Source organism: Peromyscus eremicus, chromosome 5, assembly GCF_949786415.1.
Source record: "Peromyscus eremicus chromosome 5, PerEre_H2_v1, whole genome shotgun sequence".
NCBI classification, from domain to species: domain Eukaryota; kingdom Metazoa; phylum Chordata; class Mammalia; order Rodentia; family Cricetidae; genus Peromyscus; species Peromyscus eremicus.
This window is the reverse complement of record NC_081420.1, coordinates 57,287,707-57,310,655: the sequence shown is the minus strand read 5'-3', so window position 1 is coordinate 57,310,655 and position 22,949 is coordinate 57,287,707. Positions and strand designations below refer to the sequence as shown.

General features: G+C 42.1%; 1 protein-coding gene and 1 pseudogene across 1 annotated transcript in view; one reads left to right on the top strand and one right to left on the bottom strand.

Annotated features, from left to right (window-relative positions):
* Positions 1–22,949, top strand: part of Itih5 (inter-alpha-trypsin inhibitor heavy chain 5) — an 88,753-nt gene that overhangs the window by 17,501 nt on the left and 48,303 nt on the right. The window contains exons 3-5 of the mRNA XM_059263022.1: positions 11,063–11,226; positions 12,355–12,456; positions 16,174–16,424. Of these exons, the coding sequence (XP_059119005.1) occupies positions 11,063–11,226; positions 12,355–12,456; positions 16,174–16,424 (517 nt within the window). The remainder of the gene's footprint in view (positions 1–11,062; positions 11,227–12,354; positions 12,457–16,173; positions 16,425–22,949) is intronic.
* LOC131910342 (NADH dehydrogenase [ubiquinone] 1 alpha subcomplex subunit 12-like) lies at positions 3,903–4,291 on the bottom strand (annotated as a pseudogene).

The window sequence follows — 22,949 nt, the reverse complement described above, 5'->3', positions numbered from 1 at the left end:
AAGACTCAGAAAATTCAATGGATGGTAGTGGCACACACCTTTAATCCCAACATTTGAGAGGCAGAGGCAGGAGAATCTCTGTGAGTTTGAGGACAGCTTGGTCTACAGAGAGAGTTCCATGACAGGCTCCAAAGCTACACAGAGAAACCTGTCTCAACGCCCCCCTCAAACAAAACAAAACATACCCTCAAAACAATCAAATGAACAAATAAACAAACAAACAAACAAAAACAAGAGTCAGAAAAGTCATTTCACATCCACAAGTATTTTTAAAGTTGTTTTCATTTTAACATGTATACACGTATATGTGTCTGTGGGTGCATGCATAAGTTGGGCACAGGGTGCATATGCAAATTTGTGTATATATGTGTGGAGGCCAGAGGTCAGTCTCGGGGGTTGCTCCTCAGGAGATGCCCATCTGGTGTTTTGAGGTAGTTTCTCACTGGCCTGGAGCTCACTGACTTAGCTGGGTGGCCTGCCAGCAAACCTGGGGATCCCCATTTCTCTGCCTCCTCAGCATTGAGATCATCAGCACTCACCGCCATGCCCGGCTTTCTCTACACGGGTTCTGGGGATGGGAGTCAGGTTCTCATGTTTATGTGGCAAGCACTTTAATGACTGAGTCTTTTTCCCAGCCCCACGTTGGTTCAATGCTGAGATCTAGGGAGTGGAAAAGAGAAGAAAGGGAGGAGGGGAGGGCAGAGGGAGAGAGGAAAGGAAGGAGAGGGAGAGGGACGGAGAAGTCACCATTGCTGTGGTTCCTGTTCACCGTGCACTGATGTATTTACCACGCCGTCGGAGCAGTGCTAAGAGATGGCAGCTGGAGCTGCTAACAGTTGCATGCACACACTTGATTCTGACAGATTCTAGGCCAGAGCTGCTGCAGAGAGAGGCAAAGTTATGGGGTGACTGCAGGGACTCCCGAGAAAACAGTAACTGGGCAGAAGCTGTAAAACTAAAATAGGTCTAACACTCTTCCAAGCCGTCTCCTTGGGCTCATAAACCATGGCTCGTGTTCTGGAAGTCATGCTTTGGAAACGCAGCTGCACCAATACGTTTCAGGCCTGAAGGACTGAAAATAAACTCTTTTATTGGGCTTCTTTGGATGTTTCACTTTTATTGCATTTCACTTATTTGGTGTACGTGGGGGCACACATGTGCTATGGCACACGTATGAAGGTCAGAGGAAAACTTGTAGGAGTCAGTTCTCTTTTTTCACATTTGAGTCCCAGGGACTGAACCTGGGCCATCATCAGCCTTGGTGGCAAGTTCGTTTAGCCACTAAGCCATCTCTCTAGTCCCGATTTTCACGTTTCATTTATTTACTTTTAAAGATGTACTTCCATTTATGTGTGCGTGTGTGTGTGTGTGTGTGTGTGTGTGTGTGTGTGTGTGTGTGTGTGACACATGTGTGTGGGTGCTCTTGGTGCCAGAAGAGATGTGTCGGCCCCCTTGGACCTGGAGTTACAGGTGGTTGTAAGCTGCCTTGTAATGGGTTCTGGGAACCAAACTTGGGTTTTTGGAAGAACTTTGAGTGCTCTTCACTGCTATGCCGTATTTCTAAGCCCAATTTTATTTTACTGTATTTTTAGTAATTAAAATTTTTTTCTTTAGAATTTCATACAATGTATTTTGGATTATTTCATTCTCCCTCCCGCAACTCCGTCCATATCTACCCAATTTCCCTACCCACCCAAGTAAGTTTGTGGCACCCTCTTCCTCCTCTTTTTCTTCCCCTCCTTCCCCTCCTCTCTCTCCTCCTCCTCCTTCTAAGTCCATCAAGTCAAATTTGTGCTGCCCAGATACTCTTGGACATGTGGCCTTCCACCATGGTGGACCTACCAGCGGTCACACCCTTAAAGAAAGCTGACTCTCCATCTCCCGGCAGCCATTGCTGGTCAATAGCTTCTGAGCATTTAAAACACAGCACAATTATTCATCTCAAAATATCAAGACTCAATCAACACGATATTATACTACTAAAGGAACAAAATTTGAACTATTTAAAAATAGTACTGGACCAGAAATATCTACTACAAGGAAATAAATTTTATTTAGAGAGCTATAAACCTGTTTAAGTTGTAAACTTAATAATCCCTTGTCCAAGGGCAAGCACCAGACTTTCAAGCAAAGGAGTGATATGACAAGTTGCTAAGGCTTTTTTGCAACAATAGTAAGGAATGGATTCACTTCAGTGTCTTGTTTTCACAGTTGACAATTTATTGAAGGACCAGTGAGTCTCACAGGTAACCCTGAGTCAGCAGCCAAGACCAGGCTACAGTTATTATATTTGGGAGGTTCTGTGTTTCCTTCTCTGTCTAACAAATGTCACCGTGAAGGTTGTTTGCAGGAGGGATGTATCTGGAATCCTTTAAGGAGAGGGCCAGGATTGGGAACCGGGGCTCTAAAGGTCATCTTGGGTTAATGACCTGGTCTTCACAAGGTAAATGACTGGCCTTCAATGGCTAAAAAAGACCCAGCTTGAGAGCCTCTCTCCTTCTATACTTTGTCTTTATAACTTGTACCTTTGACCTCTTCTAAAAAGGTTTTAAGTGTGTGGAGGAGGATATGGTGATTCAGTATGTGTGTGTACACATAGGTGTGTGCAAGTGTGCATGTGTGTCCATATGCATGTGGAGGACAGACGTCAGTGCTGGGTGTCTTTTATGTTTCTCAGTTGCTCTCTATCTTATTTTAGGGGCAGTATCTCTCAGTAAACATGGAACTCATCAATTTGGCTAGACTGGCTGGCCAGTGAGCTCCAGAGACTCTACTAAATTCACTTCCACAGAGCTGGGATTATAAATGTGTACCACCATGTCTGGCTTTTTAAGTGGGTGTTAGGGACTCTGAACTTGGGTCTTCAGACTTGTGTGGCTAACACTTTACTGACTGGGCCATCTACCCAGTCCCCCAAGGGCAGTTTTGATCTGTAGAAATCTAGTTTACAAAATATGCCACCAAAAACCCCCTCTAGGTCAGTGGTTCTCAACCTTTCTAATGCTACACCCCTTTAATACAGTTCCTCATGTTGTGATGAACCCCAACCTTAAAATTATTTTTGTTGCTACGTCATAACTATAATTTTGCTACTGCTATGAACTGTAATGTAAATATCTGTGTTTTCTGATGATCTCAGGCGACCCCTGTGAAAGGGCCACGTGTGAAAGAGAACCACTGCTCTAGATGTAGAAAAGCACAGAGTTTGAAACAACCAAGAAAATGTGACTGAATTCCACTCAAGGCCAAGCTACCTTGAACAGCAAAGTCACATACTATAGATGTTACCTAAGTACTTCTGTCGTCCACTGCTGTGTAAGAACCTTCATGCAGAACTCTGTGGCTTAAAGCAGTAGCCATCTTGCATGATGTTGGAGGCAAGAATTTAGGCAGAAAGAATCTTACACTTTAGACAGAAGTCACTTAGAGGTATTTGTCTAGCAGATGAGCTGACATGGAGAGTTCAAAACAGTTTCCCTCCATGCTGAGCTTGGCAGGGATGGTTAGATAGTTGGCAATATGAGAACTCTGATGTTGCTGTAGCAGGATAATACCTGGTAACTTCAGAACGCAAAAAGGAATGTTCCAGGATGCTTGGATAAAAGCCTTGGGCTTTGCTATGACCTGGCCCTGTAGTTCTCAAATACAACTTCCAGTGTGTGCTGCAGATGATGCAAACCACTGAGGTCCAGACTCAATGGGAAAGGTGACTTCCCCTTGCAATGGAAGGAGAAACAAAGACATTCAGGGTCAGCAGTAAAAGTAATTCCATACAACATTGTGTATTGTATGTGCTGAAGCAGGTCTTCGTGGTCTCTACTGATAAAGTGTTGCAGGTGGGACCCCTTGTTGACTTTCCTTCCTAGTGGTAGAATATGGTATGTACTGTTTTGGAGTACTACTCATGTTGAATTTACTATTTGCTCCAGTGAATTTATGAGCAAGTGGTTATGTTGGCAGAGGATTATCAACTGGGCAGTGAAGCCAACAATGCCATTCAGGAGGCACCATACTTCCATTCACATCCCAGAATTTGTCTGTGCCAATTATTTCAGATACACACACACACACACACACACACACACACACACACACACACACACACAACCAATCAGTGGAAAATTTTAAAAAAAACTGCTTATTGTCCCCATAATACTTATTTTCCTGTCTTCCCCTTTAGTGTACTAACATTTATATCATTTGCCATGAAGTAAATCCATAAAAAGCCAAGGAGGCCACCATGGCTAACGGGCTGCACCAGCCTGCACTTTAGAACCTGTAGCAACTCCATTTTATTTTATTTTATTTTTGTTGCGGTAACATAGGTGTAATGATTCCATCTTAGCCCCTTTTCAGACTACAGTTCAGTGTCATTAGGTATATCAACTAGCATTACAGCTATCTCCAGAATGCTTTGCTAAATCGAAACTCTATACCATTAATAAACCCCAGTTCCTCTCTTTGACCACATTAGCTACTGCATGTAGGTGGCTTAGATGGCTTTATATAGTACTTGTCTTTCTGTGTCTAGTATTTTCAGTTAGCACATTGGCTTCAAGCATTACTCTTATGAAGAGTGTGACAGAATGGCCTTTCTTTTTCAAGGTGCATAGATTACATTGTATCATATACCCCATTTTGTTTTATCAGTTAATCTGTTGATGGACATTTGAACTGTTTCCAATTTGTTAGGACACTGTTCCTCTATATATGGGGGAAACATATGGCAGCTGTTTTTAATCTAGAGCCATACAGGACATAAATGAGTGAAGTACAATTGGAATAAGAAAAGCCATGCTAAAACGACAGGAAAACTTAGCCACTGGCACTCTCAGAGTCAGGGACGCATCTGAGATTGGTAAGGCCTGGAGTGAAGTAGAAGATGGATGTGGAAAAGAAGCTGGACCAGCAGAGGCAGCCTCCATCACTACTACTGTTGGTGAAATTATTAAGGCCACTCCATGTAGTTAAAAGGGAGGTTTATTTTCTGGGGTAACTTACAAATGAAGGGATAGTTTACAGGGTCTGGAAAAGGTGTGGCGCAGTCTGGCGGTGTTCTCTGGAGAACTCTGCTCGGGTCTACCTCCAGCATGCAGGGTCCAGGAACCAAGAGAGCTGGCGCATTGGGATCTTGGGTCTTCAGGGTCCTCCCTTGGCCCCGCCTCAGTGGGGGTTGGATCTTCCCGATCAAAGCTGGAATGGCTACCCACTACAGACTACTGCTAGATTATAGTACTATACACAAGTGCCAGACAGAGATGCCCCACATTTTGTTAGAACAATATGTAGATTTCTGTCTGAAAATTTCTCAACTACTGAATATCTCTGAACTTGACCATTTAAAAATATTACTAGTCAAATAACTGGAGATCTCCTCCTAAAGCACATTAATCAATAAAGGTGTTTAACTGATGCCAGGTTAAACTGTTTTAATGGTGGACACCTGGACTAGCACACTATATGAGAACAGACAGTAAATATTTAAATTATCTGTTAAAGCAACGTCCGTCCTTCTGTACTGTGCTGTATTAGCATCAGAGCATCCCTAGATCTTACATAAATGAGTGGATTTGTGGCTGTGTTCCAATAAGCATTCATTTACAAGGATGGGTGCTCGACCTACCACAGATTGCCTATCCCTGTAAATGAACCACAGGGCAGAGGGATCTGAAGGGAGTTTGAAACACAATGAAATTAAACACAAAGGCTTGATGGATGGTTTTGAGCTGGCTAGTTAAATTGCAATGCACTCATAAAATGTAACTGTGCAACCATCTAAAACAGGTAGATATTTTGCTCAGTAGAATTGTCCAAAGGTGGTGATACTTTGACTCACCATTTCTCCCACTGAGGTGGTACATATGCTCTTTGCCACGGAAACTGAGGGTGCTTTTGTGATTGTTTTTGTCAACAGAATAAAATAATAATAATACTATGGTTTTTTTGTTTGTTTGTTTCCAGTATTGGAGTTCAAACCTGGAGCCTCCCGGGTGCTAGGCAAGTGTTTTACCACTGAGCCATGTCTATTCTTTATACCTTTTAATTTTAAAATAGAATCTCATTTAGTTGTCCCAGATGGCCTTGGGCTCACTGAAGCCCAGGGAGGCCTTGAAATTGCCACTCCTTTGTCCCTCAGCATTGCAAGTAACTGGACCAGGCCTAGCTAGCTAATAGATCTTGGAAGCTAGAGCACATATCAGAGTATGACTTCCATCTCACTGTTGGGAAAACCAGCACATGGTGAGTGAAATGTCTAGCTACCACAGGCTCTGATGAGCTGTGAATTAACCTAGACTTGCTCATGTGAAAGAACTGACCACCTTGGGCTGCTGTTGGGTCAACATAAAACAGGAAGCTAGCAGCCAGCTCTAAATTAGTTGTAGCTCCGTCCTCCATTTGACTGGGAAAAAGCCAGAGCTCTCCCGAGTTTGTCTGACAAACTCTTGGTCTACAGAAAGCATGTAAAGAGACACAGTTGTTAAGCTACGAAGCTTTAGACAGGTTTGTTCTGTTGCACAAGATAACTGGAGTTTATTGATAAAGATGAGCAAATTACTACATCACTATAAAAGCAAAACAAAACAAATAAGTACATGAGTACTGTATCCATTTGTGGAAGGGTATACCCCAAACTGTTAAATATCACATCTAGGGGATGGAGCTGTGAGTCCAGGGTGGGAGGGAGGGCCTTACTTGTCATTACATTTGGTATAACCTGAAGTTTTAGCCCTGTACACTTGATACAAATTGATACTTGATAAAAAAAATATTTTTTTTGTATCTACATGCATGGATGCTTTACCTGCATGTATGTCTGTGTACTATGCACATGTTGGGTGCCTGAAGTAGACAGAAGAGGGTGTTGGATCCCCTGGGACTGGAGTTACATATGGTTGTGAGCTGGGAATCAAACCTGGGTCCTCTGGAAGAACAGACAGTGACCTTAACTGTTGAGCCATCTCTCCATCCCTGAGACTTGATCATTTTTTTTTTAAAAATATACTGTTTCTTTGTGTGTATACAGGTGAGTGCTTGTGGAAGCCAGAGGTATCAGATTCTCCCAGAGCTTGCATTACAGGTGATTGATGCCTGCTATGGGTACTGAGAACTGAACCTGTGTCCTCCGAAGAGTGCTAAGCACTCTTAACCATTGAGTTCCCTACTTGAAAAATTTTTGAGACACAGTTTAAATTTTAAGTAAAGCTATTAAAAAAATCAGTTCACAATCCTTGTTATTTTGTTTTCATAGATTTCTCTTTTTCTGGGGCATTTGTAGGAATCAGAACAGAACTGTGTGCAGTGGTATCTTAGGCTTTTCACAATTTCTCAAGAACACAGCTGTGAACCGTTTTTTGTACATGCCTTCGAAGTTGGAGAGAAAAGAATATATTTAATCATGTTTAATTTAGTAAGAAAACCAGTTCCCAGCAATAACAGAGATCAAAGTCAGTGCTTCATCCCAGTTCATGATTCACTTTAGGGTTTTTGCTCTGAAAGATGATGAGATACAGATTTTAGCTTTCATAGACCTGGCAGGTTGCCATGGTATTGAGACCACCATCCTTGCCATCTCTCTCTGGCCTAATTCTCATTTTTATAAAATGTACTAAGGATTTTTAATATGATCATCTAACAGAATCATTTTGTTAAACTCCATCTGGAATCTCTTTTGGGTCCAAATCACTTCTGGTGAGAGAGACCAGATCGTCATAAAAAGAATGTTGTGCAATGCAATTGTTTCTGAATTGGGGTGTGATTTCTTGAACCCCAAGGCAGCATCCTTTACTTTTAGTTTACTGTTAGGCTTCATGGATCTCAGAAGTGGATGTGATTTTAGTGGCTTACTCAGGCTATCTCAATTTGTGAAGGAAGAAAAGACATTATGTTACTTTAAAAGTTCTAGAATGTGAGCCTTCACCCTTTGGGCAGCTTGTTAAGACAGACTGCTCCAAGCTCCTGGGTCTGTGGGGTTGGAGTAAGGTGGGGGATTTTGCCTTTCTGATAAGTTTTCAGTGACACTGTTGGTGGGAGAACCATACTTTGGGAATCATTCCGCCCCCCACCCCCACCCCCAATTTTCGAGACAGGCTTTCTCTGTGTAGCCCAGGCTGTATTGGAACTCACTCTGTAGACCAGGCTAGCCTGGAATTCAGAAATCCACCTGCCTCTGCCTCCCTAGGATTAAAGGTGCTTCACCCTTTTCTCCCCTAGTATGGGGAGCATTCTAACTTTTCATTGGCAAAGTCAATTCTGAACAAATTGAAATGCATATCATATAAATATTAATTTCCCTCAAATAATAAAACAGTGAAACTCCAATAGGATTCTGCAAAAGTCTTAACTGAATCTGATGAACTGTTTTGTGCTGTAATTATGAAAATTCAAATTTTATTTTATTTTTTTGAGTGAGTATAATCAAATTGTTCCGTTAACAATGAGCGTGGAGTAGCCAAGCCCTTGTTTTATCCCTCTAACCACTTACTATCTTCCACATAGGTCATTAGTCTCTCCTACACACTTTCGGGGCATCAGGACCCCCTTTTTACACAAGCAATAATCTAATACACACATGCTCCTAGATACGGCTTTGTCTGAACAATGTAACACTGTGATGTACAAACACAGCCCCCCCTCTGTCTCTCTATCCCCTCCTTCCTTTCTCCCCCCTCCCTATCTTTGCTGACCTTCCGCTTTAACACATGGTCCTCCTAACTTCCTCTCCCAGCTCCCAGGAGCTTAGGATGTAAGAAGGCACCTACAGAACCGCTATTTAAAATAACTATTCCTTAGACCAAACTGCAGAATTTCTTTGCTTCTTTAAGTAAAAATTATTTCAAATACGCTTCATCCCTCCCACCCCCGCACTTGATGATTACTTAACAGAACTTCACACAAAGCTTATGTCTTCCACCTGTCTCAGGAAGACATACAGTATTCCTCTTATCTTCCCATTTAGTTGTCAGCTTTTCCCCCAGAAGCTAAAGTCCAGAAGTCTTTTGTTTCTGTCATAAACTGATAAGAAGATGAGAATTACTGATGCCCTTTTTGGAGCACACCCAAGTTTTCTGTTCCTGCTCATATGTTTGGCTCGGGTTCCTGTTGTGTGCCCTCCTGTAGGTGTTGGAGTATGTTCCCTTTGCACTCATAATGTGTGATGCATGTCCACTTCTCAAATACAGTTTTTTTCTTGTTCTGATGATTTTGAGTAATAGAAGCCCATGAAATAGCTCCTTAGAAACAGGTTTGTACTCACCTTTTCACAGGACCAGTATGCTAGACATTAACATGTCACAACCTTATGTGTGTTTGGAAAATGACTCCCAGTTTGTAGAAAAAGCAAGTGGATTAGGGTTGAAGGTCCAGGTGATGGTTAACAGAAGAAAGTGCCATCTCTGTGTCTGGAAGGTGACCACCGATGTGTATCACCACTGAGTGTGATTTGCTGCCACCATCTATGGAGTGAGAATGACATGCTTCCTACATCTGTTCCAAGACCACATGGGCGACTGTCTTGTCTGTCTGCTTGAATATTCACAATAAAATACCACAATTTGGGTGTCCTTGACAGGGAAGAACAGTTAGACAGGATGGTGAGGATGGAGGATGTATGTCCTTGTAAGAAGAGGTCCTGGAGTTCTCTCTCTCTCTCTCTCTCTCTCTCTCTCTCTCTCTCTCTCTCTCTCTCTCTCCCTCCCTCCCTCCCTCCCCCCCCCACACACTGAAGATGCCATACATGCATACACACATCATGGGCATGGGCATGGCTATTTGCAAGCTGGGATGGGAACACTAAACAAAAACAGCCCCGGCAGACCATGGCCTTGGACCTTCTGTTGTCAAAGTCACCCCAATCCAGCCGAATACCATCACTCTGGGGGTTAAGACTTGCGCAGCCTGCTTGGAGCAGGAGGGGCATACAATCAGCCTATAATCCTGTCAGCCAGTTCCTGGAGTGAGGGAATCAAGGTTAGTAGTGCATTTCCTCATAAAGGTTTCCTTCTTCTGGGGGTTTCTACAGCCAGCTGTCGCCAGATGTAGCTAGAAAAATGAGACACAAAGCAAGGAACAGTTTTATCAAGTTCTTAAATGTGCACACCAGCTGCTGCCCTTACAGGAAGATGGCTCTGCAGATGAAGGGGCTTGCCTCCAAGCCTGCTGATGTGAGTTTGAACCCAGGCGCACATGGTGGAAGGAGAGAAACAACTTTTTTAAGTTGTCCTCTGACCTCCACGTGTGTGGTATCATGCATGCCAGCACATATATACATATGAAATAAATAAATATTCTTTTTGAAAGAAGCTTTTGTGGTAAATGTAATTATCACAAACTTAGGTTTTCTTTTTTTTTTCTAGGTTCTAATCTCTAGATAGTCTCTGGAGTTCGGTACTGATTTATATAATGACTAATTTATAATCATGGAGCTGTGATCCAGGATGGGGAAGCCCTTGACTACAGTTTTCTCTGAGTGAATCTGGAAATAAACTTGAAAATCTAAGCACTCTGGTGGGCATATTCCGAAGTTGTGATCCACTAAGTGGTCCTCTATTGTGATCTAAAAGATTGTAGCAGAAATTATGGATGTTGTATACTTCTAAAATTTCAACAATTTAATGAGCTATTTAAGCAATATGACTTTTTTGTTAAACTGGAAACCATTGGTTGTTATTTTTGTTCTTGTTTTTCAAGACAGGGTTTCTCTGACTCTCCTGGAAGTCGCTCTTGTAGACCAGGCTGGCCACGAACTCAAAGATCCTCTCACCTCTGCCTCCCAAGGGCTGGGATTAAAAGGTGTGTGTCACCACCACCTGGCTAAAGTTAGTTTTGAAGAGAGTTGGTTCTAGATCATGAACTGATTATTCAATAAAAGCCGGTTTTACAAGTGAAGCGAGTTAAAATGGAAAATTAAGGACAAGATACAGAAAGGGCAGAGGACTCATATCCCAAAGGTTCTCAAGTTGGAGATTATTTCCCATGTGGGAAAAGACTCACACTTAACTAACGTCAAGTGTTTGGATCCATTTTCATGCATCACTGAGAAGAGCATGCGTTTTCACTCCCACAGAAAGCCAAGCCCTTGATGACGGAGTACTCGGTGAAGTCCACCATCATTTCTCGCTATGCCTTCACCACAGTCTCCTGCAGAATGCTCAACAGAGCTTCTGAGGACCAGGATGTCGAGTTCCAGATGCAGATTCCAGCAGCAGCTTTCATCACTAACTTCACCATGTAAGGAATGCGATGGTCAGAGACAGACAGTTGTCTGTGGATGGTCAAGGGGAACCCCAGAGTGTATGGGATCCACAGCCCATCAAACTGCGAGAATGCATATCCTGTGGGTGCTCTGAGAATCAGAGGGTTGCCTGCCTGCTTTTCTTCTCTCTCTCCCTCCTTCCATCTCTCCCTTCCTCTCCCTTTCTAATTCCCTAGCTTCCTGTTTCTCTTCCTTTCTTAACTTCTTTCCTTACATCCTTAACTTCCTCTCTTCCCTACCTCCTTCCCTCCTCCTCTCCCTTCCTCTCTCCTCATCCTCCTTTATTTTCTTCTTTCATTCCATCCTTTTCTTCCTCATGTTTTACTTTCCTCTTTCCCCTCTCTCCATCCTTCATGTCCACTCTAGGGTAGACACTCTTTGAGGGTATTGGTATAAGAAAGGAGAATATTGCTCTCTCTGCTCCAGAAATTCCGGTGAATGAGAAATAGTCAGCAAGTAAGTAAATGAATTAGTAAATGAGATCATTTTAGACAGCAGTGAACTCTGTGGTGTAAAGATTGTACTTTATATTTTCTGAGACAGAATCTTACTATGTAGCCCAGACTAGCTTTGAACTCATCATTGCTCACACCCCAGCCTCTTGAGGGCTGATATTATAATTATTACCATCATGCCTGTCAAGAAGGGATCCTTTGGGAAGAGAGCTCAGGGAGTTAGCTTAGACGGGGCTATGCTTAAATTGAGGTCTGAACAGTGGGACAGTATGAAACCTTGAAGATATTAGATCAAATATATTTCCTCTTATTCTGATCCAAGAGAAAGAGTTTTAACTATGACAGACATTTGTGTTTAAATTTTGATTTGGGAAAGGTGCAAGCGCTGAGTTCCTGTGGGAGTTTGAGATCTTGGGGTTTTCTCCTATAGAATCATGGAGGTGCCCTGGGTTGGAGGGCTGCCCTTTGGTCTTGATGAAAATTGCTTTTGAACGAAATGAATGATTCAAGGCTGGTGCTGAGTCTGGAATGCATTCTATCTGCATACCCAGGAGGCACATACAAATATTTCCTGGGGTTGTCATGGCTCTGAGAACCATGTTGGAGTTTGCCTTGGAGCTGGTAACACAGTTGTGTCTTGTGTTTTAGGCTTATCGGAGACAAAGTGTATCAGAGTGAAATTACAGAGAAAGAAAAGAAAAGCCGTGATGGGATAAAGGAAAAAAGAAACAAAACCACAGATGATAATGAGTAAGTATCAGGTAGTTAAGCAACTAAAATTCAATTAAACGAAGAGTCTATCCCTTCCCTTCTTGTCTGTCTGTTCTCTTCCTCCAAATGATTTTAATTTTAATCAAAATAATTAATATACCTGATTAAAAATGCTGCAGCAAGCACTTAAAATAATAAGAAAGGTTTAATGTGCCTATGCCTCATTCTTGCTTTCTAGAATATATATTTCTAGAAATTGTGTACAGTTGTCTTTATAGTTACCTCCCTAACTATGATTTTCCTGATTTCTCAATAAAAACAAAACATTATCTACAGACTCTGCTGTGAAGGAAGTTTACAATAGTTATTTTTAAAGCCAAAAATTTTACAATGTCGTTTTCTTTCTCCGTTAGTAGACTATCCTAGGCTATCTCCACCATCTTCAACGGTGATATTCTTTTCCACCCTTCTCTTTGTCACATCGTAATTATTGTACCCATTGTTTGTTTTATATAATTTATTTTTGCATTGTCAGAATTATTAACATACACATTTTGGTCTGAAATGATAATTGCATTCTTTTAAACCAACAAACTACCTCTGCTTTTTTATGTGTGTGCACAAGTGTGCACTCACACATCTTATATGTGTGTATATGCACTCACCTGTGAGCGTGTGAAGGCCAGAGGATGACTTCAGGCATCCTCCTCTACCACTCTCCACCTTAGGTATTTTGAGAAGGAATTTCTCACTGAAGCTTGCTGTTTTGGCTAGATCAGCAATCACTCAAGGAGACTCCTGTCTCTCCTGTCTCTCCAAGCCCATGCCAGGATTACAGGTGATCAAGGCCTTACCTGGCTTTTCTGTGCATGCTAGGAACCTGAAGTCAGGTCCTCATTCATTCAGCAAGCACTTTTCCCACTGAGCCATCTTTCCAGTCCCAGTGTTTCCTTTGTGATGATGACTGATATTGACAGATGCTATCTAGTACACAAAGATTTGTTTCTCCCTCTACTGGATCAATTGGAAGGGGGTTTTCCCCCTCTATAGAAAAGTTATTTTAGTGTCTAAACAAAAGGTTGTGTATTTTTAAATCTGATTTTGTTCATTCATAAAGGGACATTGTTTTAGGAAAACTAGTTCTCAAAAGTCACAGAGCTTGGTGGTCAGAAATTCCATCAGTAATAATGGAAGAGCTCATTCTGTGTGGAAGACCTGAGTCTTGGGTTCACTCTGATTCTGAAAAGCAAACCAAACCCAGAGTGCCAGATAAGGGATATTCAGATAAGGACAGACTGCTCCACATTTATCCTAACATAGTTCCCAAGGACACAGGACGGTGAGGCATTCCAGTCTAGGTGACATTGATGGCTTTACACACAACCCTGCTTGCTTTGAGCCTGTTCCAACAATTCCTCATTGAACTTTTACCTACCCTCTCCTCTTCCCCATTCCCACAATCCTATGTTCCATCTCTTTGTTTGGTGAGATGCCTCACAGTGCTTCTGGATGCCATCTCCCTTGGTACAGCAAGTTATTAAAAGCTCGATTTGCTGAGCTACAGCTGTGTCCCGAGTTGTCTTTCTCAGAATTGTTCAGGATGATGGCACCGGTTAATTTAGTTGGACTATAAGTCCTGGAGTTGCTAATTGCTTTTCTTTTTTCTTAGGAGATAGAATTTAATTTTGTCACTGTTAACATCTGCTAAGACACATAGTTTGAAGTGATAACAAAATGAATATCTATAACTGGGTTTCTGGATGGAGTGACATCCAACCCACACCCTGGATGCCTGGCCAACATCAATTACATGAGAAATGAAAGATGAGGGCAAATTCTGGTTTCATAAGCTGATGAAATGCGGCTGGGTCCTGGCCATGCAATCTAGTTTGGAGATCTACTAGAAAACATTTACTCTGGAATCTCCCTTTCGTTCCAAGTTGATTTTGTTATTCCTTTGATTCCATATCTTCTTCCTCTTTTATGGTTTTTCACCTTTGTTGAAAGTGTATTCTGAAGTAACTTTCGCAGCATGGGTGCATGACAGACAAACTTTCTGAGACCTGGATCAGTATTTTGGCTGCGTATGGAATTTACGATGGAAATAACTTTCCTTCTGAACTTTGAATTACTCTCCCAGTGCCTTGTGTAATCAAATCTGGTTTTGCTAATGATGGATGGAAGGTGATCTAACACCATTCCTTCCCCCTGTTTCCTCCATCACATGTTCTGAAGTTTTACTTTAATGGGTTTCTCTGTGATTTCTTTTCCATTTGATCTGCCTAGTGTGGGGTGAAACTTTTCGATCTCAATATTCGTATCTCCAGTTCCAGAAGGGCGTGCAGTGTGCCATTCATATGTGGACTGGGATGGTCTCCCCTGTCTAGTCCCCTTTCTTTTTCTTTTTCTTTCTTTTTCTTTCTTTTTTTTTTTTTTGGTTTTTCGAGACAGGGTTTCTCTGTGTAGCTTTGCGCCATTCCTGGAACTCACTTGGTAGCCCAGGCCGGCCTCGAACTCACAGAGATCCGCCTGGCTCTGCCTCCCGAGTGCTGGGATTAAAGGCGTGCGCCACCACCGCCCGGCTGTCTAGTCCCCTTTCTTATTCCTTTTCTGATGTATCCTATTGAAGGCAGAGCTTGCACTTTCACTGAGATTTCTCCAGGCAGTTTGAATCTCTTCTTTCCAGTAGCTTCTTCCAGAATGTTCTGAGCTGTAGAATTCTTGTTTAAATGAATTCTTCCCCCAACGTACACGTTTTCTTGGAATGTTCTTGAGTGTCTTAACCACCGTTAGTGTTCTACCACCTTGAATCGGACAACCTGAACCCCAAGTGCTGAAAACATTTGCAATGGTTGCTCTTTTTATAACTTTCACAGTCACTTATTTTGTTTACTGGTAAACACAATCACCAAGGTGCAAACATGTGATATATTATCAACTTTAGAATTATGTAAGATGTCAGCAGTTTCTTGGCCACACCTGTAACAGGGAAAACGCTATTCACATCTGGACCACGCTCACTCTTGTAGCAGTTCACCTCCAAACTGTCCTCTTTATATCATCTCCTGGGGTCTGTCTCAGGGAGAGTTAAGGGAGGTGGCCAGATATTTAATTCTTTCCTACTCAGTGTTCTTTGGCCCTTGGTAGGAGGCAAACAAACAAACCCGACAGAAGCAGCTGAAAGGAGGATTTGTTTCGTCTCACGGTTTCAGAGGGTCTTATCCATCATGGTGGGGCAGGCACATGGTGGGAGCTGCTGTCTGTGAAGTAGCAGTTTGTAGTGCAGCTCCCCACGTGGCAGGAGCAGGAGCAGGAGCAGCAGGAGCAGAGAAAGCTAACCAGGAACTGGGCCAGGCTATTACTCTTCAGGGACCTTTCATTGTTGACCTACTTCTCTAGCTAAGCTCAAAGGTTTCACATCTCCCCCATACAGTGTCCTTGACTGGTGACCAGGAGCCTGTGGGGGATGGGCACTTCAGATCAAACCACGACAGTGGCCTTCCTCTAGTATAGGTCTATACTTCTTCCAAAATTAAAATTAATTGTCATTTTTCCTTATTATGTTACGTGGATTGAATTTAGGGCTTCCTGCTCATTGGGCAAGCCCCTCTACCCCTGAAGAACATCCATAGCTCTCATTTTTCTTTTCTTAGGGCTGTCGTCTGGCTCGGCCCAAGAGTCTCTTTGGCAAGTACGGCAGGAACCAGGCTTTCCCTTCCCTGAGCTTATTCGTCGTCCATTTTTGCTTCCTAACAGGGAGAAGGAGATGGACACGTTCCAAGCTTCCTTAGTGATTCCCAGCAAGGACAAAGCCGCGTTCCTCCTCAGTTATGAAGAGCTTCTGGAGAGAAGGCTGGGGAAATACGAGCATATCATCAGTGTGCGCCCCCAGCAGCTGGTGGGGAGGCTCACGGTGGAGGTGAATGTTCTGGAGAGGTCGGGCATTGCGGCCTTGGAGGTGCTGCCTCTTCACAACAGCAGGAAGAAGGGCAGTGGGGTGGCAGAAGGTGAGTCATGCCTGAGGGTGCTCAGGTCCTGGGGGATGCTCAAAGCTGGGACTGGGATTTCACGAACTCTGCAGAGGAAATGGCATCCCTTCCACAAAGGCTTCAAGTGTTATAGAAATTGGAAGAAAGTCACTAAACAGAGACAAGGCTTTGTATAATTTTTTTTTTTAAGATCAGCTTCCACCAAGAGATGAATAAATGTTTAAGTTTTTTGACATTGTAACCCCACTCTGAGGAAGTGGTTGTAGGTGAAATTTCTAAAATATTGAGAATATTACATCCAGGAAGCTGATAGTATTTATCAGACAAAACATCCTTATCATTCTAAATATTTAATGTTAGAAAAGCAATTAGTAATGAGCAATGATCAGAGGTAATTTAGCATGTGATGGGGAAAAAAACAAACACATCAGCATGCATGATAATATTAAATATGTTGAACATTGCAGAAGACTAGCAAGCCATATAAAACAGTGATTTCATCTCAAGAGCATAGGGTTATGGGTATGTTTTATAAAAGTCATCTTTTAGGTGGTGAGTGAGATGGAATCTAAGGCTTTGAAAATGTTAGTCAAGAGCTCTGTCATTGACCTATTCTCCTAGCCTCATCGATCTTCTTTTCGGTATTCAACAATGGTATATTCTTTCCAAGATACATAAAGAAACATGTGTTTGGAGACAGCCTGGCGGACCTCACCTGTAATCCCAACTGCTTGGGAGGTTGAAGTAGACGTGAGGGAGTAAGATCAGGCTAGACCGGACAACACGGTAAGATGATAGAGTAAGATCAGGCTAGACCAGACAACACAGTAAGACTCTTAAAGTGAAGTCAGAGGATGGCTAGGACATAGCTCAGAGAAACAGACTTTTCTAGTATGAGCGAGGTCCAAGGCTCAATACTCAGTACTGGGGAAAAAAAGTGTTCTGATCTATAGATGATATGAAACAGCTGTTTTTAACTTGGTAGAAGCTCTAAATTCAGAATTTTCTTCAATTTTTTTTTAAAAACAGCATTTAACTTGCTGAAATAATTATGAAAGATTTAAGGTGGTATATATATGTATTTAAGGTGGAATGTATATATAAATATATGTATATTTAATATGTACATATTAAAAACTGAAACTTATTGCTGTAGAAGCTTCCATATACATTATATATATTATATATTTACACATATTATATATTTTTTTCTTTTATTGAAAATAGATTTTTCCCCACATAATTTTTCCTGACTGTGGATTTTTCCTCCCTTTACTCCTCCCAGCTCCCTCCCACCTTTCTTCCCACCCAGATCCACTCCCTTTCCGTTTCTCATTATGAAACAAAAAGGTTTCTATGGGGTAATAATAAAATGTAATATAAGACAAAAACAAAAACTAACACATTAGAATTGGATGAAACAAACAACCAGAAAGAAAAGAGCTCATGAAAAGGCACAAGAAACAGAGACCCACTCATTCTCCATTCAGAGATCGAAGTGGTCTATTTTTAGTCATCATTAATTCCAAATAGTAGTTTGTATTAAACACTTACTTGTGTATCTCTACGCTTGACACATAAGTACAGCTGAATGCCAGATCCAATCAAATAGTAAGATAGCCATATTCAAACATCACACCAGGGTTGGAGTGACAACATTTCAGATACCTGTGACCTTGAGAACAGGGGACTAGAAAATGAGACGTGAATAGGTAAAAGTGCAGACTCTGAATTAAGTGCTAGTGGCTTCTAGGAGAGTCCAGAGCAGGCACATCTTAACAACAAAAACTGAACTTGACCCTTGTAAGCCACGTGGACTTCAAAAGCCAAAGTGTTGTCAAGCCGTCTGACATTTAGAAATGGCAGGAAATACGACCCTTCATCCTCATGTCCTGTGGGTGGTAGTCACACAGATCGTAGATTTTTGTTCAGCTATTGGTATAAACTGGAAGGAAATTGTTGCCATGGTGTAAAACAGGGCTTCCACATCTGTGCAGCAGGGGCAGAGCCTGTCTCAGTGACTCTGAAGCACTGCCCTACAGAAGTCTCTTGGCTCAGAGTAAGAGCTTAATAATTACTGTTTTATTATTGTCATTATTATGTTCCTTATATTTACTCTTTCTCTCTAGACATCTTAAAACGTATTAAGTACCTTCAGAGGTATATCTGTCTCCAATCAACCTTTGTCTCTTTGCCGGATCTAATCTAATGTCTTTTAAATAGTACATACTACTAAGTACAGCATCTTCAAAAGCAAATACGTACAAAGAAACAAAGAATGGAGAATGCTGTCGAATTTAATATCTCACTCATAGTAACTTTAGAGGGAAATTTTTCTGACTTTCACTGTTTGAAGAAGTATTATTCAATGGGAGAAGGTTCCCAGAGGCAATGGAGACTTGTAGCAGTGAAGTATCTGTGTAGTGTGCTGTCCATGAATACTCAGGGTCAGTGAATATATCCTTAGAATGTACTGAAGGCAACTGAAATGCATGCTTGCCTAATTTTCAGAACCTCCATAGCTCTGCAGAGTTGGATACATGTTGCGTGCCTCTATTTGTGTGTATGTTTGGGCAGGGTATGAGTTATGACTGTTAGTCAAACAATTGCTTATTGTTTATAGTTGGAGCTTATTAGTATCTCCAAGGAATGTTTCCAGGCCATTGACCTCTTCAGGCCTGTTTATTTTTAAGAAGATTATTTTCTCAGCTCTTTGTAGCAAAGCAGATCCTCTGTCTTCCAGAGCATGGCGATTTCACAGGTGTGTCCTTTAGCCCCATACAGGGGGCAGACTTGCTCACTGACGTTCCCCATTGGTCTTTCCAGCTCAGCTGTTGTTCCTGGGAATGGTGAACCCAGCAGCGAGGAACACAGGATGTTGTGGTTTTGTCTGGCCACCCTTGTGTGCTTCCAAAATAAATCCAGGGTAGAGATCACACTGGAGTCAGACTTGCACCAGAATGTGAGCTGGAACAGAGGGAGCATGGCCCAAGGCTGGGTGTTGATTTCTCAGATAGATCTAGCTGTGATTAAGAAATCAGATGTCTGCAATTTGCCTAAATGAGTCTCTGCTCTATGGCTCCATTCCATCTTTTTAAAAAATGATTGATTTATTTTTAGGTTAGAACACAAAGCCATGTGTTTCATCATGGCTTCTTCATACACACGTGTCATTAGACTTCACTTTCATTTGTTCCTTCCTCCCCTCTCCTCACTCACACCCCTCCCTCATTCTTCTGGGCTCCCTTCCAGCTGTCAAGCTAGCCTCCCTTTCTCTTTCTCCCTTTTCCATTACTCTTTGTATTTTCTGCCTCTGTTAGGATCTCTTTCTTCCTGCTCATGATTCCCTTTTCAGTTCCATGTCTTATACACACAAAGGCACATACAAACATATCTAGATACATATATTTTGCATGTAAGAAATGACATGTAGACGGATCTTGCTGAGTCTGGCTTCTTTCATTTAACAGTATGATTTCTACTTGTATTGGTCTCGAAGGATGCATCTTGCCTAAGCGTCATTTTGTTAGTTACTAGACAGAGCATGTTGCCTATAGTGTTGTCTCATTCAGTCTTTATAACAACTTTATTAGTCCATGTCTTTTCATGCTTGTTTTCATTATGAAGAAGCAAGCCTTACAGATGTTGTCTGACAAAACTTTTCCTGGAGTGTTGCAACACACACGTCGATTCACCCTAGATAAGGGAACCTACAATAGACCAAAATACGTATACCACCAAGGTCCGACTTGGTGAGCTAATGAGTTTTATTGGGGTTACTGCCTTAGTTAGGGTTTCTATTGCTGTGAATAGACACTTTGACACAGCAACTCTTATAAAGGAAAACATTTAATTGAGGTGGTGGCTTACAGTTTCAGAGATTCAGTCCTCAATTATTATTGCAGGGAGCATGGTGGCCTGTGGGTAGATATTGTGCTAGAGAAGGAGCTGCTACATGTTGATATGCAGGCAACAGGAAGTAGATTGTTTCACTGGGTATAGCTTGAGCATATATGAGACCTCAAAGCCCACCTCCACAGTGACACATTTCCTCCACAAGACTACACCTACTCCAACAAGGCCACATCTCCTAATAGTAGTGGCCCTTTGAGGGCCTTTTCTTTCAAACCACCACAGTTATTTATAGGAATATGGGTGAGGGGTCACTTACAGGAGCAGAAATGACTCAAAGACAGCTACATCACAGAAGCCTATAGTTATATTTTTTTTGGACCACCAGCTCCTAAATAATGACATGGAGACTTTTTACTAATTATGAAAGCTTGGCCTTAGCTTAAGCTTGTTCCCAACTAGCCCTTATAACTTAAATTAACCTGTTTATTTTAATCTATGTTCTGCCGTGTGACTTGTTACTTCTCTTCCATACTATATGTCTGACTTTCTCCACATCTTGCTGGTGAATTCTCGGCCCCTCAGATTCTTCCCAGAGTTCCTATATCTGCCCAGAAGTCCTGCCTATCCTCTCCTGCCCAGCTATTAGCCATTCAGCTTTTTATTAAACCAATCAGAAGGTACCTTGGCAGAGACATATTTTCACAGTGTACAAAGAGATTATGCCATAACAGAAGCCCACTCCAGCATAGCTGACAGCTCACAAAAGCTGGGAAACCTGGATCACACTGTACAACCTACAAGCAGCCCAACAGGTAGGAGAGTGTCCTTTCCAGATGCCTTAGTTGGTCTAAAATGCTTCCAGCCAGCCGGCTAGTTCCTGCTTCTTCCAGGTAGCTGGTCTTGTGAAGTCTTCTTTAGCAACTAAGCCTTTCCACGAGTCTTCTTTGCAGCTTGGCTCTGCTTACTCTGGCAAGGAGGGGCTTAATGAATCTGGTCAGTTTCAGGGACTTCCTGGAACTATTTGGAGTTGTTTCTCTTCCTGCCTAAGGAGCTTCTTGAAGGATGGAATGTTTTAATCTTGGAGGAAATTGTTACACAACACAGAAATGCAGAAATATATACTAGGTTGCATATTTAATTATTAATAGAAACAAACTCATAAGTATAGATCTAACCCAAAGTTCATACCCTTAACCATTTTACACACCACTTTTTCTTTAAATAGAAGACTATATGCTATGGGGAGTAGGAATTTAATTTAAAATGTCTTTCTTGTTAACTATATAAATATAAGGAAGGGGGACCAGAGAGATGGTCCAGCAGTTAAGTGTACTCACTGACTGCTCTTGCAAAGGAACTGGGTTCAAACCAGTTGACTCCTAAACTCCAGTTCTGGGGGTCCAGTGTCCTCTTGTGTCCACCAGAAGCACTGCACACCCACAGTGCACATACATAAATGTGGGTACACACACACACACACACACACACACACACAAAATGAAAGAAAGAAGCAGAAGAAAGACTAAACGCAGTATCTTTACCCCTGCCTCAGTTGATGTGCCTGGTGGATCAGAGCTGAACTCTCCTTAATTGGACTGTTCGATGCTAGTTCACCGCAGTGGACATTTTCTTTTCAGCTGGGAGTACAGAAATTATAAAAAGAATCATATACTCAGTGAACCAGTAATGGTTGTCTGGTGTATATTATGCATAATTGTGCAACTGGTAGTGTGGTGTGTGTGTGCATCAGCGTAAGTCATGATCGACACTGTACTTTTAGAATGATCAAAGACCACACCATCTAAGTGATAGGAGCTCTTCAGCTTTGTCGTAGTATTTACAGAACCTCTGCCATATATGCACACGGTCTGTCATATGCCTCCTTATTATTATCCAGCGCGTGTCTGTGTTTGAAGTGAAGCCTTTTCTGGGACATAGCTAGCTGGGGTGAATACTCTTCCAGATGTGCACTGAGGCACATGTTTCAAATGTGTATTGGTTCAGGGGGTCTCTATTCCATTCTCTCTGTGTAATGATTAATTGTTATTCTCAACTTGACTGGATTTAGAATCGCTCTGGAAACAGCCTCTGTGTTTCTTTATAAGGATGTTTCCAGAAAAAGTTGAACTGAATAGAGGAGATCCACTCTGAATGTGGGTAGTACTATCCCATGGGCTGGGGTCCAAGACTGAGTGAAAAAGAGAAGGCCTGAGCACCAGCCTTCATCTCCCTCTGCTTCCTGAGTCTGGACAACTACTTTTCTATGGCTGTGAAGAGACTCCATGACCAAGGCAACTCATAAAAGGAAATATTTATTGGGGCTCACGGTTCCAGAGGATTAGAGTCCACGATCAGCATGGCAGGGAGCATGGCTGCAGCCAGGCAGGCATATTGCTGGAGCAATAGCTAAGAACTCACATCCCAATCCACAAATTAGAGGCAGGAAAGAGAAGCTACCTGGGATGGCTTCTGAAACCTCAAAGCCACTCCTAATGACACGCCTCTTCCAACAAGGCTAACCGCCTCATCCTTCCCAAATAGTCTAAGCATTCAAATACAATAGCCTCTGGGGGGACATTCTGTGTCCGTCCACCACAGTGACCAACCACTTCATTCTCCTGATTCCCTGGCTCCCCAGCCATGATGGATTGTACCCTCAAACTGTGAGAGAAAATAAAAGCTTCTCCT